At 37.2% G+C, this 19,694-nt stretch overlaps 2 protein-coding genes across 3 annotated transcripts in view; both read right to left on the bottom strand.

Moving 5' to 3' along the window:
- The window catches only part of LOC112589109 (pituitary adenylate cyclase-activating polypeptide type I receptor-like), a 61,639-nt gene that overhangs the window by 33,244 nt on the left and 8,701 nt on the right, over positions 1-19,694 (bottom strand). The window lies entirely within an intron of this gene.
- On the bottom strand, positions 4,060-5,157 carry LOC112589108 (uncharacterized). Of its 2 annotated transcripts, none has more exons than XR_003113285.1 (3): positions 4,942-5,130; positions 4,203-4,388; positions 4,060-4,143 (listed from the first exon to the last, which is right to left on the bottom strand). XR_003113285.1 is itself a non-coding variant. In XM_025301177.1 (3 exons), exons 1-3 carry the CDS (start codon positions 5,140-5,142, stop codon positions 4,127-4,129), a joined length of 414 nt encoding a protein of 137 aa, XP_025156962.1. In that variant the 5' UTR covers positions 5,143-5,157; the 3' UTR covers positions 4,060-4,126. The 2 variants fall into 2 exon arrangements, 1 of the variants encoding a protein (XP_025156962.1); XM_025301177.1 differs by having other exon boundaries at positions 4,932-5,157.

Below are 19,694 nucleotides of genomic sequence, written 5' to 3'. Positions count from 1 at the left end.
ATTTTACATTAGTTAGGGTCTTAAGAAGCTTAAAAAAATATATTGTGCTAAGAAATGCGTTAAAATTGCTCATAAAATATGAATCACACTTGGACGGAATACAGGTGGGGTCTCTGGCGTGTCCGCCTGGTCACAAAGGGTTAAGATATTTGACGCATACACTTGGTTTGGAAGGTGTATGGATTATTATTTCGGTTATATGTATTGATTACCGTATGAACTTATGTTTTTGATATGAAACTCCAGTCGGATGGCTCGCTTACCGACAAAGCATAATAGCTTTCACAATCACACAACAACATCTCGTGAAACATATTTCGCAATCTCTAATATTATCTTACCATGAAGGAAAGTATGCTCAAGAAAGATTCTAAAACTAATCTCATTTTTGGCGTTCATTATTGCTCACTACAGACAAGAAATTATCTTTTCATTCGAATTAGTGTAGTATGATTTATAAATTTACACAGTTCACTCAGCCAAAATGTCTCGGCATGCGACATCAACGAGTACGAAAATTAGGAGTAAGTCGACTCCCTTTGGTAGTAGGCCTGAAAAATTATCTTTTGCAGTGTGCCTTACCTACCATGCGTAAGTCCTTCAGCGTGCCTAACTCAGTATGCTTTAAGTAATGATAGAAGTTAAGTAGCACCTTTAACAAGTAATATATTTATAACAAGATAGTTTAGTGGGTTCTTATAAAGCAATATTATATAAGGCCTTAACAAGAGAAATATTTAACAAGGGGTTCTTATGAGGCAAATATCTAAGAGGACCTTCAGGGTAATTTGAGGGATCATATTAAGATAATGAAGTTAATAAATCCATTCTAAAAATTTGAAGTGATTCATCTCTGCAATTGCGACTCGAAATATTTTTATATCATTGTCGTGGATGTATCAAAAATATTCAATTCCTTTCATTCCAAGAAGTTTAGACTTGCTCAATTTCTTTATTTCTTTATAACTTCTGTCTTATAACCTATTACAACAAGAAATTCTGCTTATTTGATTGAAAATATAGCATATTTACGATAATCCTGATTGCGTTTTATTTAAAAGTTGCACCTGCTACCATTTGCAAACAGAAGGCACATTAGAAAAATCTCTAGAAAAAGACTAAATGAAAGTATCGACCACCAACCTATAAATTAACACATAATCAAAAACTAATAAAGAAGACTTAGATAAAATTTACTTTTTAATTTGCGATATAATTTTAAAAATCTGCTTTAAAAGAGTAATCAAGGAGGTTAAGTCATACCTGCTAAATACGCAATAACCGAACTGATGATTATTTTATTTCACTATGCTTCAGATCTTATTAATTTTTTTATATAACAAGACGATCTCGTACTTTGAATCGTAAAGCCATCCTCTAGAATTAGATCTTCCATAGGGCCCTTATCAGTTGTCCCATTGTTAATAGTCTTACTTATTAATCCAAGTCCATTCTCAGTAAAACATTGGCGCTTCTGAGGCCCTTCTCCAGTTTTCTTCTATCAAGTACTGTATTTCACAAAATCTAGAGGCATCCTTTAAAAATCCTTCTAGAGATGCACTTCTCCAGCTTTTCTCTTATCAAAAGTCGCTCCTTTTAGTTTTTATTTGTCGGGGCAAAATCTATAGGCATGGCCCTAAAAAAAATATTTTTTAAAGGCTTTTCTCTGCAGCTTTTCCATCAATAAGCCTTGCAGTGATTGAGTTCTTTGTTAAAAGGTTTAAAGGCAATGGAAATTCATTCCGAGATGGTAAATGTGTTAGGGGAATCTGCTCCTTCAAAAACAATGGTTTGTAAATGGACACTTGAGTTTCAACGTGGTCGTACAAGCATTGAAGATGATCCACGCAGTGGACGTCCAAAAAGACATCAACACCAGAAATCATTGAGCAAATACGTGTTATTGTTCTGAAGATCCAAGTGTGACTACAGCGTGAAATTGCTCATACCATAGGCATTTCAGATGAACGGGTACGGCATATTTTGCATAAAGAATTACAAATAAAAAGGTGTTTGGAAAAGTGGTTGCCGCATACGTTAACAATTCAACAAAAACTCGCTCGAAACAAATTTCTCAGCGTCATTTGAATCGTTTTAAGAAGAATAAAACCGATTTTGTGCGTCGTTTTATAACTATGATGAGACTTGGATCTATCACCATGATCCTTAAATTGAAACAGGAACGTTTACAATGGACTGAAGCTGGATGTTCAGCTCCAAAGCAAACAAAGCATGAAAGATCGGCAAAAAAAGGTTTCACATCAGTTTTTTGGGATGCTAAAGGGATTTTGTTAATTGACTATCTGGAAAAGGTAAAACAATTAACTCTGAATATTATTGTAACCTTTTGGTCAATTGGACGCAAAAATTCGTGAGAAAAGACCTGGTTTGCAGCACAAACAAATCATTTTTTCACCAAGACAACGCATCTGCTCAACAAGTGTTTTGTCAATGTCTAAATTCAATGAATTGAAGTACAAATTGCTTGATCATCACACGTATTCGCCAGATTTGCACCAGCGACTTCTATCTGTTCCGAAACCTGAAACAATTCCTCCGTGGAAAGCATTTTTTGTCGAATGAAGAAGCTATAGCAGCCGTAGAGGCATATTTCATAGACCTTCCAAAACACACTTCCGCGATGGAATAAAATTATTGGAGAGCCATTGGGCCAAGTGTATTGAAGTTAATGGAGACTATATTGAGAAGAAAATCATTTTTTTAGAATTAGTATTCTTTATTTCAGTTTCGCTTCGCGAACTTTTCACGCAACCTGTATATGAAGAGGAATATGTTAATTTGATGTCGGCTTCTTTTGTTCAATCATGCTCCGCCTCTTAGACATGAACGAGAAAATAATCATATGCTCATGGGTCGGAATATTTGGAACGCTTTTTTAAAAAAAGTACAATCTATCTAGTAAGAGCGTGGTCGGCCTTACTTATAACTGATAAACGGTACCGCCCTGAATCTCTTGTGAGCCGATAGAGGGACACTTTGTCCTTGATGCAAGCAAGATGCTAGCAAGAAAGATTCAGTTGGAATCCTGCTTTAACACTACGTCAAGGACAAGCAAAATTAAAGTCAGAAGGTTTAGATATATCGCTTGAAACTATCCGAACTCATCTCCGCACTCATGACCTGAAATGGCGCAACAAAATAAAGAAACTTCTGTTGACCGAAAAACATGTGACGAAGCGACTCGCTTGGGCCCACGAGAACATCGATCAAGATTATAGCGACATAATTTTTTACCATGAATGTTCTATATGGGCACGTTGTATCCTCACGCGAGCCTGGTCGACTTCCACCAATAGGCTTGTCCAGCGAACAGTAAAACACGAAGTAAAGGTGCAAAAATGCTTTAGGGCTGCTTCTCAAAGCAGGAATTTGGCACTTTGCACCTGTTTACCTACAACCTGAATGCCGAGAAAATGCTGAAAATATATAAAAAGGCTTTGTTACCGTCTGCCAAACGTTGGTTCATCGATAAAAATGAGGTTTGGATTCTGCAGCAGGACAACGATCTTGAACACCGCAGCAAGCTCTATATCGAGTGGAAGAAGCAATCTGGCATCATTACATTGGATTGGCCGTCGCAGTCGCCCGATGCAAATCCCATAGAAAATGTGTGGGCATACATTAGCAGAAGCAGAAGCTTCGTGGAAAATGCACGTACACTTTGAACAGTTATATATTGCGAGATTCGTCGGATTTGGAGATCCTTGCCGCTAAAATACGCCGTCAATTTGATCCAAAGCATGCCTCGGAGATGTCAGGCAATTATCGACGCCAGTGGTGACTGGACGCATTATTGACATTATTGCATCCTTCTTCTCATCGAATACAATGCATATATGTATTTAAAAATTTTATTTAATATATTTTTTTATAAATTAACCCGACCACGCTCTTACTTGACAGACTGTACATGACGTATCAAGAGGTAACTCCCGGATCTTTAGCGCAGTGACCTGGATGTATCGGCGCGGATACAAATTTTCATACTCTGTCGACATAACGGCGGAAATAAAGGCGCCGATAAGTTACAAACTTACCGAAAATACGTGAAGATTCCTAAGGAGAGTATAAGCGTCACCAAGGATATCACGCCTCGTAAATTTCATTAATTTTTTGCTGCCCCTATAACAATCGCAAATATATTCTCACCATGAATCCGTTCGTTCGTCTTTTCGTTTTACCTTGTTCGTCTTTCCGTTCATTTTCTCTTTTGATTTCGGTCTTTTCTTCAATGGTAGACAGAAATGTGGCTCGGGAAACGGAAGGTGATCTCTCGCCTTTTATTGCTCTTACACGTTCCGGCGATACTTCTCTGCTTTCCGCTAACATAATGCGTCGAATTTGTCTTAAATGTACCTTCGTCTCATCTGCAAAGCAAAGTCGGCCAGTTATAGGACGTCGTAACGTTGTCCTGTGTATGACAAATGTCCACTAGGCACGAAATGTTTATGAAACTCGGATACGACAGCCTGCCTCAAGGATAGCCACTCTTGCGATTAGAAACGAATCGGGCAATCGTTTTGGGCTCTCGGCTGGCGAGCAAACAGAAAACGCACGGCAAAGACGAATTCAGTAAAATTCCCGTTCATCAAATATTTAAGGCGGTAATGACGCACGGCGGAGGATGCAAAGGATCTGTTTTTATATTTATTACGGCCGGACGACCGGATGTCGATGTTTTTGAGCTTTGGCGCAATATTAACCCTTCCGCTCCGTAATGCGGTTGGGCAGCGCGGCATTATTCTTAACCGCACACATGCGCACACATCCACACACACACACACACACACGTCGCGTTTCTTATTAATAATGCGACAGCACGTAAGCTGTAGGCCATGCTTTCACGTTCCACTGCTATTTATGAATAAGGTACCAGCCAGGCTTTAGTTGCGCACAAAATATAAATGAACCTTTTATTACCGAACAAGTAAATCCACGCGGCACCGGCGAGTCAACTCGTCTGGTAAAACTCAGATTCAGTAATGAATATCGATCTGCGTCGAAAAAGGACGAATTTGTCGGACCAATCGGGTTGACCCTGCGTAGACACGACACTCTCACGAGCTTCGATCTTCTGTAAGTATCTACAGTACCGGCCAAAAATATACTACCTTTAACCATTTGAGCCACAAATTTTTCCTTTCAACCGATTTCTATAAAATTTTGTATCCAGGCATTTTTTGAGTCGCCGATTACCGTTGTCAGATTTTCGAAATTCAAAATGGCGAATCCAATATGGCTGACGTAAAATTCAAAATTTAACCAATTTCCGTGAAACTGGTACCCAGCAGTTTTTAATGTCGCTAATTACAAATCCGTTGTCAGATTTTCGAAACTCAAAATGGCGTAGAAATCTAGGTTTTTTCAAATTCTCGCTGTATCAAATCAGCCATCGTGAATTTTGAAAATCTGATGATGGATTCATAATTAGCGACCTAAAAATCCCTCAATATCAATTTTTCTAAAAATTGAAGTTTTTTTTAAGTTTTTCGTCCGCCATATTGGATTGATCATCTTGAATTTTGAAAATCTGATAATGAATTCGTAATCAGTGACCCAAGAAAACCCTAGATACCTAGTTTCACGAAAATTGGTTGAATTTTTAATTTTATGTCCACCATATTGGATTCGTTATTCTGAATTTCTAAAATCTGACAACGGATTCGTAATCAGCGCCCCAAACAAATTCCTGCGTATTAATTCTCAGATAAAAATAATTAATTCCTCGCCTTGCCATACATTTATTTTTAAAAACATTTTATTGTGTTTACTTATTTACTATTAGCAATAATAAATTTAAAACATTTATAAGTAATTACAATTATTTTACATTAGTTAGGGTCTTAAGAAGCTAAAAAATATAATTGCTAAGAAATCGTTAAAATTGCTCATAAAATATGAACAACTGACGGAATACAGGTGGGTCTCTGGGTGTCCGCCTGCGTCACAAAGGGTTAAGATATTTGAGCATAACTTGGTTTGAAGTGTATGGATATATTCGGATATGTATTAGATCATAATATGTTTTGATAACAGGTGTAGCTTACCGAACAAAGCATAATACTTTCAATCAAACAACATCTCGTGAAAAATTTGAATCTATTTTCTTTACCATGAAGGAAGTTATGCTCAAAAATTCTAAAACTAATATATTTTTGGTTGATTTTGGTACTACAGAGAAATTTATTTCAATTCGGAAATTGTGTATTTTTATATTAATTTACCATCAGTCACTGCAGCAGAATTCTACGATGGCCGACATCCCGAGTAGAAAAATTAATAGGGCTTTGGTAAGGGCCTGATTATTTTTCCCTAACATTCAGTTCATCAATCAGAGCTAGTAATGATAGAAAGATAAGGACCTTACAAGATATATTTATAACAAATAGTTTAGTGGGTTCTTATAAAGCAATATTATAAAGGCCTTAAAAGGAAATATTAACAGGGGTTTTATGAGGCAATATTAAGAGGACCTCAGGGTATTGAGGGATCATATTAAGATATGGAGTTAAAATCCATTCTAAAATTTGAGATATTCACTCTTGCAATTGCGACTCGAAATATTTTTATTATTGCTGGAGTAAAAATATTCATTCCTTTCATTCCAAGAAATTTAGACTGCAATTTCTTTATTTCTTTATAACCTTGTTCTTTATAACCTATACAACAAGAATTTCTTATTTTGAAAATATAGCATATTTTACGCATAATCCTGCTATTGGTTTTATTAAAGTTTGCTGCATTTCAAAACGAAGGCAACATTAGAAAAATCCTTAGAAAAGACTAATGAATATGACAACTAATAAAATTAACTAATAAAACTAATAAAAAGCTAATAAAATTTATTTTTAATTGCGATATAATTAAAAAATCTTTAAAAGAATAAGATAGATCATACCTGCTAAAACAATACCGAACTATGATAATTTTATTACATGCTTCAGATCTTATTAATTTTTTATAACAAAACTTGACTTTGTATATCTAAAGCATCCTTAAAAGATCCTTCCAAGGCCCGTATCAGTTGTCCATGTTAAAGTCTTACTTATTAAATCCAAGTCATTCTTTAAAAATCCTTCTGAGGCCCTTCTCAGTTTTTCCTATCAAAGTCTTATTTCACAAAATCTAAGGCATCCTTTAAAAATCCTTCTAAGACACTTCTCAGCTTTTCCTATCAAAGCTTTATTTCGCAAAATCTAAGGCATCCCTAAAAAATTTTTCTAAGGCTTTTCTCAGCTTTTCCTATCAAAGCCTTATTTGTTAAATTTAAGGCCCTCGTAATGAGCCCTTCTAAGATCCTCATCAGTTTTCCTTATCAAAATCATGTTTCGTAAGATCTAAGGTATCCCTAAAAGATCCATCTTGGGACCTGACGTAATAATAACGATAGGCATTCCTTTTCAGGGCATCCTACTTTCAGCCTTATCGGGGCCTTATGCTTCATGAAGATAGCCCTAAGAATTTTTTGCTCGGGATGACGGTGGAATTTTGTTGTTTGCGTGAAAGTATAAGCAGACACGATACGCCGAATTTCGCGGGTAATGAGACGGGAAGACGCCCCGACGTTAATTCTACGCTCGAAAAGTGGAGTCACGCGTCCGTTTATCGACATGCGCGTGATAAATACGCGGCTCGCGATAACCGGCAAGAACCACCCCGGAATCGTTCAGTGCCCTCGCAAAGCGGAAGCACATCCAACGCGATATCGTGTGCGCCGTATACGCGGCGCGAGTGCAACAAATTCATGCGTTTAATTCGACCGCGCGTGTATTCGAGTCAGTGAATATCTCATAATCATGAAAATCAAGTACGAGTAATTTCCGTGGTTTTAATAAACGAATCTCCCGCGTCCGGTGGCCCCGGTGGCGATAAATAATTCATGAAGTTCCGGGGCTATAGGCGGTCTCCGGTTTCTATCTTCAGATTGCACGGCACTTGATACGGTAATAAGATAGATACGCGCGAGTCCGGGCCTCTTTTCTTCGATCCCAGTCGGCCGGATCGGATTAACATAGACCCGGAAGTGATATCGCAGTTGCATGCGGCGACACGATAAATTTTATCAACGCGAACAAACGATAATTGTATCCTGCCGCTGCCGCGCTCTCGGCTTATTATGTATCGATGTGGAGATTACGCTATCACTTGCGCGCTGCATCACGGTTTATTGGCACTCGCGTGCGCGGCCTATTAATACTGCGGGACTGAATGAATTGCCGATGCCATGCCTGTTGTATTGTCAAATAGAAATCGAGCAGTACGTCGCCGTCGATCGAACGTGCTAAATTTGCGTCGCGTGACGTCGGCACTGACGTTACAACAGCGATCGCATGATCTGTTGTTGTAACGTTGTTGATCGCATGTGCTGTTTGATATCGACACGGCTCGATACTTTGCACGCGGCGCGGAAATACACCATCGGAAATGCAACCAACTGCAAAAATCCGCGAATATCCGCTCCGCTCGCGATAAATCTCACCATCGTTCGCACGATTGCCAATTCCGGAGATTCCCCACGCTTGACGTTACAATGTCATCCCGGCCACCGTCATTCACGCTGAATTGAGCGTGTATATTTATCATTTCTGCAGAAAGTTTGAATTTGTAAAAATGTTATTTCTTGACGAACGCGCGCCCGACGAGAGGTCTTCTTTTCCTCTCTCTCGATCCGGCCGAGAACGCCGTGCTCCCCACGATTTTCGCGAGTTTTCCCCCGAGCGACTCTCGACGTATATTCTCCCGGGACGTACCGGAATTTGTCATGTACTTTTTTGTCAAATCACCGAGCACCGATTGCGTCGGAACGATTGCGGTCGCGCGGGTGCAGTAGATTGAAACGAATGCGAAGCGACGCGGTCGAAATGCATCGACGAACTCGGTTATCAATGCGAAGAATGGCGAGAGTTTAATTCAAACACGAACCACACATGTCACGTGGCGTAGCGCCAGGGTTGAGAAGCAACTTGTTACTTGTAACGAAGTTACAGTCACAGTTATCTTTTTTTGGTAACTCAACTTCGCTCCGTTTTTGCCCTCTGTAACTGTAATTTAACTCGGTTACATTTGTTTGATAACTAGCTTAACTAATTTAATAGTTACTTTAATGGTTACTTTATATATTGGTTACTTTATATATTAAACTTAAGTTTCTTAAGCATACAGTTATTCTAACTGCATTTAGAAAATGCGTTGTTGCGTGTTTAAAATTATTTATGCAAGTAGAACTTTGATTGCAAATTTAAGAAAACATATGAGTGTATGTTTTTATTTATAAAATATTAATATATTTTTTAGTGAAAAAATGTAATTTTTGATGTTAAGATTACTTTTAGTATTTTTAGTATCTATTATTCTCATCAAATTCATTCACTTTCTTATAATTGTTATTAATAGTCTTAAAGAATAAATATGAATTGCTTATTTAAATTAATGAATCTAATTTGTAAAATTATATACAGTATGAGAAATATAATAATCAACAAACCACCGCTTTTATATACAATTGGAGGAATTTACACAATTACAAAATCTAAAATACAATAATAGTACAATTATTGTAAAAAAGTAACTGAAAAGTAACGACTCGTTACTTTCTAAACAACTATAACTGTCACATGTTATTTTTGAAGATAACTTGTAACTGTAATTAGTTACTTTTTCAGTGAAAAAAACTGTAACTGTAACTAGATACTTTTACAAACTAGATAACTTTCCCAACCCTGCGTAGTGCATACAGCACTTGGGTGTAAATCGCATTGATCGCATTGATCGACGAGGAGAGTCGCCGCGCAAAAAGACTATTTTTCGCGAGAGCATGAAATTATTTAAAGTAAATTCAGGAGTCACCTGTAGCGCTTTGGCGTTTAGCGCAAACAAAATCTAAAATTGAGATTCTCGCTAAAAATAGAACTAAAGGACCGCAAGCTCGATTCCTGGCAGAGACAACATTTTTTGCAAACGTGCCGGATCTATTGGCTTGAATAACAAATAATAGCGTGTTTAGGTCAAAGTGGAAAGACCTTAACGAAAGGCCGTCGTTCATTGAGATACTCCAAATTCTTTTTGCGCGGTTCCTCGCATAATAATAAGTTTTGACTCCCGGTTTCCATTAGCAATACCGACGTCTATTAAATCAAAAGATCGCCCACAATCGAGACTCATCGCCGTAGATTGAAATTTCCGTCCTTAAATCTCTTGGACCAACGTCATTTTCCAAAGTTTTGGGTGTGTACTGTTAGGTGCAAATACTGTCTTTGTCATCGCATATTACCTTCTTTAAATTCACGTAACGTCGTGAATGGTCGTTACTTGCATAAATTTCTTCGAAAAATTCATTTTGATTAACCAGTTAGTAACCAAATTCCGCAAAAGTGTGTGGCAACAAAAGTTTAGCGCAAACGACAAATCAATACTCAAGCAGACCTCTGTATTGTATACGAAACCGCAGCATGAAAATAAAATAGATAATAAACAGATAATAGATAAATAGATGATAAAAAATAAATTAAAACAGAAACTCGGTTTGCTTCCCTTGTGGAACATAAGCGCTTCGTGATATTCTGCGAAGAGGATAAATTCCTCTTTTGAATGCATGACAATGACTTTTCAAAAATTTGTGACAAATATGGTTTAAGATTCTATTATCAAGAAAAATATATTCATTGCCGGAGATAACTATTATTTTAGAAAAAGAAAAATAAACAAAGCACCCAAAGAAAAGTAATTTCGGAACAAGTGAAATCATTTAAATTTTAGAAAATTTTATTTTCATAGTATATAGCCTCAAGAGGATTCCTTTAAAATTAATAGGAAAATATTATAAACATTTTATTCTTAAAGTTAGAGGGATTATATGTTATATGTATAATGCAAATCTTATTGATTTTAATATAAATTTCCTCTTATACACAGATTATTTAATTCTTTTTAAGAGGATTATTATTTATTCTTATTCTACTTTATTCTTACTGGTTGTACTAGTTAACTTGAAAATATTATTATAATATACAGCGAAAAATAATATATATATATTATTTTTATATATACATATACATATATAAAATATATATGTAAATAAAAAAAAATATTTTTATATAATATAAATATATGATATATTTATATTTATATATATATAAAATTATATATATATATTATATAATTATATAAAAAAATATATATATATTTATATTTTATATATATATATATATATATATATAGATGTACTTCTGGCTCCAGTAGATAGGCATGAATGAAATAAAGTCAGCATAACAAATAAATTTCTAATCAGTTTTTCTATGGACTTCATAGTTACAAAGATGTTCATCATAACCAATTGTATGAAACATGGTTAAAAGAGAGAATATATTATTCAACTTCTTGCAATAGATTATAAACTGTATTTGACCAAATATAGGTAAATTATCTGTTACGTCCTGTGGACTCCGCGCACTCTGGACTTCTTTTATAAATAAGGAAAGTTGAATTTATTATTACTTATTATATGGCCGGATGCGCTTAGGCATGTTATCACACGACGCGATGGTCCTAGAATCTCTGGAAGTTTCGATGCTCCGGAAATATTAACAATCCTTGAACCAACTCCAATCTTGTTTCCCACGCGTTTAGTCAACGTTAACAATATCGCGACATCCTTCTTAAAAATATCGACATTTCCTTCTTAAGATTGCTGCCGCGTTTTTTTTTTGTAAGAATAAAGAGACTCTCGAAATCCTCTTATTGCCGTATGCATCCTATCTCCTACAACATTATCTTAAAGACACTGCCACGAACTCTTGATCCCTACCTCTAAGAAACATTCGAAGCACAGTCCTATGACCATATTTCGGCATAAAAATTAGATTTCCGAAGCAATCCTGCAAAACCCCACTCTCTCTATCGAGCTGACGTTTTGAGAAAAGCCAAAAGGCCACCACACTTTTCGTCAGACCAGCAGCCAAGACAGAAGCTCCTCTTCAGCACCCTTCAGGGTCTTCTAACAATCTAGCCTACTGGTGGCTTAGACAGATTAGTGTTCCTCCAGTCTTTAATTATTCTGTGCAACGATCTCGTGTATTTTTTGTGAGCCATTGTGAGCAATCCAGCTGAAACCAGCTTCCGCTTCTTGGCGCAGAACTTGGGTCATCCATCCTCACAGACCCGCAACAATTACTCTCTTCATTTTCGACAAATATCATAGAACCAGCAGTAAGTTATTTATACTTTCTTTTGCCTGATTGACTCCTTTCTTTTATTTTTTTTCTTTTCTTCTCTCTCTTTTCTTTTCCTTTCCTTTGCTTCCCTTTTTCTAGTCCCTTGGCATTCCGCCTTAATTGTTAAATCAGGTGCCAGTGGCCAATCTTTTCGATCACAGTCGGACATAACGAACACGGAATTTTGCTCAGACCGCGATTGTTTATATATATATATATATATATATATATATATTATATATGTACATATTATAAAACCTCACGAATTTCAACGGACATACTTCATTGTGAACTTCCGCTTAGCTATCAATAAAACGAACTATTTGTAATTATAAGGCCATCACGTATTCCTACTAATTCTTCAAAACAAAAATTCTCCCTTCCTTCAACTGTCGCTCACGGTCATATCCCAGGTAAAGGGATTCAGTTCCTCGACCTAAATAAAGGACCACCGACGTACACTCAGGCAGGTATGGTGTCCCTCGGCGATGTCGTATACGCCTGTAAAACAATCGAAACCGATGACAGGCATATACGCATACGCATATGGGCGTACTGTACAGCGCGAGAGAAGCGAAGAGGGAGAAGTGGTGGGAGACGTTCCGATGTTGCATCCTTATCGCACGTCGCACGAACGAGAGAGAAAGCATTACCAGACGTGGTACGGTTAATGGTGTCCCCAATAGCTGTCTCACTCTCTCTACGCTTGAATGCAGGCAATATGAGTGAGACAGCTATAGAGACACCGCGCTGTCTCTATAGGTGTCTCGCTTGCTCTAATAACCATATATCGCGCTTTCCTCTTTTCTCCTTAGCAGAAATGCCGATCAAGGAGGCAATCCTGTCTATAGGCCAGAAAAATAAGCTATTTTCGCGAATTTTTTTTTTTCGGAAACTAAGCAGACGATTGATTTCAAACTTGATAAAAATAATAATATATATTTTATTGATGAGAATGAATTTTTATGGCGTTATAAAATAGAAAAGCGCGATACATTTTTTATGCCGTAAGATATGTCAAATTGCGAGCATAAATGCCATTGGCTATTACAGCGAATGAGACACCTATAGAGATAGCACGGTGCATATAAAAAATTAATATTTTTTTTATTTCGCTAGTTCACACGATAGATAGACATGTTTCGAATATGTAATTAGATGCTGAAGTCGATCGATCGACTTTTTTATATAAAAAAAGTTTTTTCTCTGATTTCAGAAGATGCTATATAGCGTTCTCGTTATTATTATTGTAATTTTTATTATTATTAAATGTCTCCTAATTTTTTTTTTATATTTTCAAGAGCGGAGCCTATATTTTAAGTAGCATTTTAAGGAAGATGTTGCATTTATTCTCCCTCCTCGTAGTCTTTTCAAAAGTAAAGATATGTTGCGTCTAAAAAGAATTGCACAATTTGACATATCTTACGGCATAAAATAAGTTTTTTTGTAAATTTCATGAAATATCGTTTTCTTCAAATAAAATATTCTTAACGTAAAATCATCGATATTTATGACGATTTTTCAAATATAATTTTTAAATGCCTTAAAATATTAAAAAAGTAGTTCGTTTTTTATTTCCTTAATTCAAACGAGTTAGCGGCAAGTTCGTAGATTAATTATTTTACTTGCCTTTTTGTCCCAGTCTACCGTATTTCGAGATTTTATAGGAACCGTGAAACGGCGCGCGCCTAAACACGTCACGTTATTTTTTGTATATTTGCTACATTATTATTCATATAACGCTATAAAAATTCATTCTCATCAATAAAATATATATTATTATTTTTATCAAGTTTGAAATCAATCGTCTGCTTAGTTTTCGAAAAAAAAAATTCGCGAAAATAGCTTATTTTTCTGGCCTATAGACAGGATTGCCTCCTTGATCGGCATTTCTGCTAAGGAGAAAAGAGGAAAGCGCGATATATGGCTATTAGAGCAAGCGAGACACCTATAGAGACAGCGCGGTGTCTCTATAGCTGTCTCACTCATATTGCCTGCATTCAAGCGTAGAGAGAGTGAGACAGCTATTGGGGACACCATTAACCGTACCACGTCTGGTAATGCTTTCTCTCTCGTTCGTGCGACGTGCGATAAGGATGCAACATCGGAACGTCTCCCACCACTTCTCCCTCTTCGCTTCTCTCGCGCTGTACAGTACGCCCATTTGCGTATGCGTATATGCCTGTCATCGGTTTCGATTGTTTTACAGGTGTATACGACATCGCCGAGGGACACCATACCTGCCTCTGAGTGTACATCCGCGCCAGATAAAGGGGTCATTCCGATCCTTGATCTGCACCGCAGACTTGCGAGTACGTCGAAGCTTGTGAAAGCAAGCGTCCAGTTACTTTCCTCCTCCAGGACGTAACATACGTCCTTCGTTATATGTTACAGCAACACACATACTTTTTATAAAAAGCGTTCCAAATATTCTGACTCATGAGGCATATGGTTATTTTTTCGTTCATGTCTGGAGGTAGAGCACGACTGAACAAAAGAAGCCGACATTCAAATCAACATACTCCTCTTCATACAGGTTGCGTGAAAAGTTCGTGGAGCGAAACTAAAATAAAGAATACCAAATTCTAAAAATGATTTTATTCTTCAATATAGTCTCCAGTAACTTCAATATACTTGGCCCAATGGCTCTCCAATAATTTTATTCCATCGCGGAAGTGTGTTTCTGGAAGGTTCTGTGAAATATGCCTTTACGGCTGCTGTAGCTTCTTCATTCGACAAAAAATGCTTTCCACGGAGGAATTGTTTCGGGTTTCGGAACAGATAGATGTCGCCGAGTGTCAAATCTGGCGAATACAGTGGATGATCAAGCAATTTGTACTTCAATTCATTGAATTTAGACATTGACAAAACACTTGTATGAGCAGGTGCGTTGTCTTGGTGAAAAATGATTTGTTTGTGCTGCAAACCAGGTCTTTTCTTACGAATTTTTGCGTCCAATTGATCCAAAAGGTTACAATAATATTCAGAGTTAATTGTTTTACCATTTTCCAGATAGTCAATTAACAACATCCCTTTAGCATCCCAAAAAACTGATGCCAAAACCTTTTTTGCCGATCTTTCATGCTTTGTTTGTTTTGCAGCTGAACATCCAGCTTCAGTCCACTGTAAACGTTCCTGTTTCAATTTAGGATCATGGTGATAGATCCAAGTCTCATCCATAGTTATAAAACGACGCACAAAATCGGTTTTATTCTTCTTAAAACGATTCAAATGACGCTGAGAAATTTGTTTTCGAGCGAGTTTTTGTTGAATTGTTAACGTATGCGGCACCACTTTTCCAAACACCTTTTTCATTTGTAATGTTTTATGCAAAATATGTCGTACCCGTTCATCTGAAATGCCTATGGTATGAGCAATTTCACGCATGTAGTCACACTTGGATCTTCAGAAACAATAACATGTATTTGCTCAATGATTTCTGGTGTTGATGCGCTTTTTGGACGTCCATTGCGTGGATCATCTTCAATGCTTGTACGACCACGTTGAAACTCAAGTGCCCATTTACAAACCATTGTTTTTGAAGGAGCAGATTCCCCTAACACATTTACCATCTCGGAATGAATTTCCATTGCCTTTAAATCTTTTTTAACAAAGAACTCTATCACTGTACGCTATTTTAAATTTTCCATTGCAAATAAATATACTGACACGTCAACTTCAGTTGGCTTGTAAACACAGAAAGAATTGACAGATGGAAATGAAACCTAACCTAGGTTCATGTGAAGAATGATTCTATATAACCGACTACAATTTATAATTCTACTGTTTACTTATAGATGTCGCTTCGCGAACTTTTCACGCAACCTATACAATAGCAAAAATTAATTGATATAAGAGGAAATCCTCTTGAAATAAGAGGAAAACAGAATAATATCTAATAAATTTTAGATGAGTTGTTCACTTTTTAATCGCTTTATCGAAAGAAGAATTCCTTTTCTGCAAAAGGCTTCTCTCAGAATATAAGACTATGAGAAAAATCACTTTACTAATAGAATACTTTCTTTTGGGTGAGTATGTCGTTTCTCATGGTCGTTTCGACGGTAAAAGCATATTCTTGTCTGAGTGTATTAAGAATAGAAAAAGGTAAGGCAGGAAACGTCATTATATTCATGACTTTGTCTCAACCCGCAATGTATTATCGTGAATATGTGCAAATAAAATAATTTATTCAATTTCGTGTGCTGCGAGTATAGGAGGAGCATGCGTAAAGTTCGTATCGCGCCGCACACATCGTCAACAATGCATATCGATCGTTCGTTCGTTCGCGCATACGCACATGCGCCTCCCAAGCGTTCAACATGCCGAGCAAACAAATGAATAGTTTTCGGTTGCGGTACACAGGATGATTCGAAACAATCAGTTGTCCTTAATATGCCATATTCTTGAGCAATTCTAAGACTATTTTTCCTCTTGCAAAATGTTATGCGATGCTTAATTATTAAGTTATTAAGATAAACAGCTTGTCTTTGTTAAATTTTGTTAAAAGTTTGAAGTTCTTGAAAAATAATATGCATGAACGTTATCGCATGCGTCGATTAGCACATCGCACCAACGCGACGTGTGCCCCAACGGTCAATTGTTCCGTCCCTGCCTGCCTTCTGTACCTAGCCCGTAATAGACCAAATATTTATCTTAATAATTCAGTAAGCATCGAATAACATTTTGCAAGAAGAAAAATAGTCTTATTGGGTTGGCAACTAAGTAATTGCGGATTTCACTGATAGATGGCGTTAGTTGAATCTTTAGGTATATTTATGTATTCGAAATGTCAAACCCATATTGTTGTTTGATAGTTGGTACTTCAATTGGCATTCAGTAAGAAAATTGTATCGATTGATTGTGTAGTTTTTGTTTGGCGTCGGTTGAAAAATGCAAAAGCAAAACGAGCATTTTCGTTATATTTTGCTTTTTTATTTCCGCAAAGGAAAAAACGCATCGCAAGCTCGTAAAAGGTTATGTGCTGTGTCTGTCGACGCCTTAAAAAAACGGCCTTAAAAGAACGGCAGTGTCAAAATTGGTTTGCTAAATTGCCTTCTGGTGATTTTTCATTCAAAGATGAACAACGATCTGGTCGTCCAGGTGAAGTTGATGACGACCAAATCAAAGCAATAACAGGTCTACAAGGTTTTGTTGTTGGGCAGCTGGGGTTCGTTTCCCAAGTAATTTTCTGCGTAGAATCCGAATCCGAGGTCAGAATTGGCCCATCACGTCAGGATTTTGAGATATTTGAGGTTATATACTCAGACATATAAACATACATTAAAAAACATTGGAAACAATTTGGCTACATAAAAAAACTCGATTTATGGGTTTCTCATGAACTTAAAGAAATTCACTTAACACAACGCATTGCCATCTGCAATTTGTTTATGAAACTTAACGACAATGATCCATTTTTGAAACGATTGATAACTGGCGATGAAAAATGGGTTGTTTTCAACAATGTCAATCCAAAAAGATCGTGGAGCAAACAAAATGAACCGGGGCGAACAACATCCAAAGGTGATATTCATCAAAAGAAAGTTATGTTATCATTTGGTGGGATTACAAAGGAATTGTCTACTTTGAAATTTTACCACGCAACCAAACGATCAATTTAGATGTATACATTCAACAACTAACTAAACTGAACAATGCAATTCAAGAAAAGCGATCAGAATTGGCAAATCGAAAAGGTATTGTGTTCCACCATGCAAGGCCACACACATCTATCTTTGATCACTCGGCAAAAATTATTGGAGCTTGATTGGGCTGCGTTGCCACATCCACCATATGATCCTGACCTTGCATCATCAGATTATTATTTATTTCGATCTTTGCAAAACTTCTTGAATGGTAAAAATTTCAATAATGATGATGATGTCAAATCGCACTTGGTTCAGTTTTTTGCCGATAAAAATTAGAAGTTTTATGAACATGGAATTATGATGCTGCATAAAGTTATCTCGTTCCATGAAAAAATTGCTTTTATTTTCTTAAAAAAATCCGCAATTACTTAGTTGCCAAAGCAATAGAATTTGCTCAAGATTACGGCATATTAAGAATAACTGATTGTTTCGAATCACCCTGTATGTATATATAACTGCTGTGTATGACGCAAAAGACGAATTCCTCTCTATCTATTTCACTTTTCGGTCGAAACGCTAAGCTGTCCATGTATGGTGAAACTCGCGCGTTATTTCACGTTATCGCGTTTCTCATTAAATTCTCTATTACGCCCGAAGTATGAGCGCTAAGGTCAGCTGCATCTGACTAAGGGGATTATTATAACTATCCTCGCGCTCGGTGAGTAATTTAACTTCGAAAAGTAGCATGTGCAGACGGGCTTCCGGCCGCCTCCTCACCTTTTATCTCGCCGAGCTTTTGTCGCCGATAGCCAATTTTAACGACGCGATTCCTCGACCGAGCCAAGCTGAGCCCAGCCGACGGGCTGACTGAAAACTCCCGACCGTTTAAATCTGCAGGATTCTCAGGGATTTCAGTCCCGCGAGGAGACAACGAGATTTTTTATTTAAGTAAAAGGTGAACTACACGGTAGACAAAGTCACACGGACCCCTGTGAATTTCGCCTGCCTCCTGAGCGTGAGGTCGTTTAATGTCAAAAATTGCAAGGATTTCCGGCGAAATACAATTTCGCTGGTCGCGCGCGCGACGTTTCGTCGTGAATCTCGCGTGATAAAGTGCTCGCCTCGCATTGTAATTGAGCTCCTTTCCCAGCTCTTCGATAAGAAGAACGATAAATCTTTCATTCATCGACGAAAAGGGGACACTTTTTTGAAATTTCAACCGCGCGTCTCAACCGAGGCACACATTTCCGAAATTGAAACTCGAGCATGATTGTAAAGCGACGTTAGAATCATGAACATTTCACGCTGGCCATGTTTTTCCGACTGCCTCGTCGTTGTTTTCCGCAACGGATCTCACCGCTGCTTTCACGACAATTGACATATAAATAAGAGGAAGAACACTGATTGCCGATGCACTTTGTGTATTTGCTTATCTTCGGAATTGAACCGCGCGCTCATGTTGATTGTAAGAATCACTGCTAAACGCTCCGCGCTTTTTAAATATTGATTACTTATTTATTTACGAAAATTGATTTCCTTCATTTTATCTCTTCTCTCCCTCTTGCTTTTTCGGGACAATATTTATGTCGACAAGAGTCAAATGTTACAAGACCGTTAGGAGCTCCAGTGGATTATATATAAACATTCATTGTGTCTCAATCAATTCAACGGCTTTTGTTCTAGATATACGTGCATACATACACACACATACACATTGTGATATACCATGTGAGCACAAAGAGCCAGTTTCATTTGAAAATGCAACGTACGCGCCATGAATTTAGCTCACGTCAGACATGTATGAATTAAAAACTCCTCCTCGGCTGTAGAACACGTCGGTCTAGAAAAAGAGTGAGAGAGAGAGAGAGAGAGAGAG

Source organism: Harpegnathos saltator, unplaced genomic scaffold (assembly GCF_003227715.2).
Source record: "Harpegnathos saltator strain DR-91 unplaced genomic scaffold, Hsal_v8.6 scaffold111, whole genome shotgun sequence".
Classification (NCBI taxonomy): Eukaryota; Metazoa; Arthropoda; class Insecta; order Hymenoptera; family Formicidae; genus Harpegnathos; species Harpegnathos saltator.
The sequence above is the reverse complement of the archived record's forward strand: the minus strand, read 5'-3'. Positions and strand labels throughout refer to the sequence as shown.

What these genes read in the sequence shown, in the direction of transcription:
- LOC112589108 (XM_025301177.1), bottom strand. Translation starts at nt 5,142, where the DNA reads ATGGTTAAAGGTAGTATATTTTTGGCCGGTACTGTAGATACTTACAGA. An exon ending in TACTTGTTCGGTAATAAAAG is followed by an intron (nt 4,389 to 4,931) that starts GTTCATTTATAT and finishes TTTGCTTTGCAG; the next exon opens with ATGAGACGAAGGTACATTTA.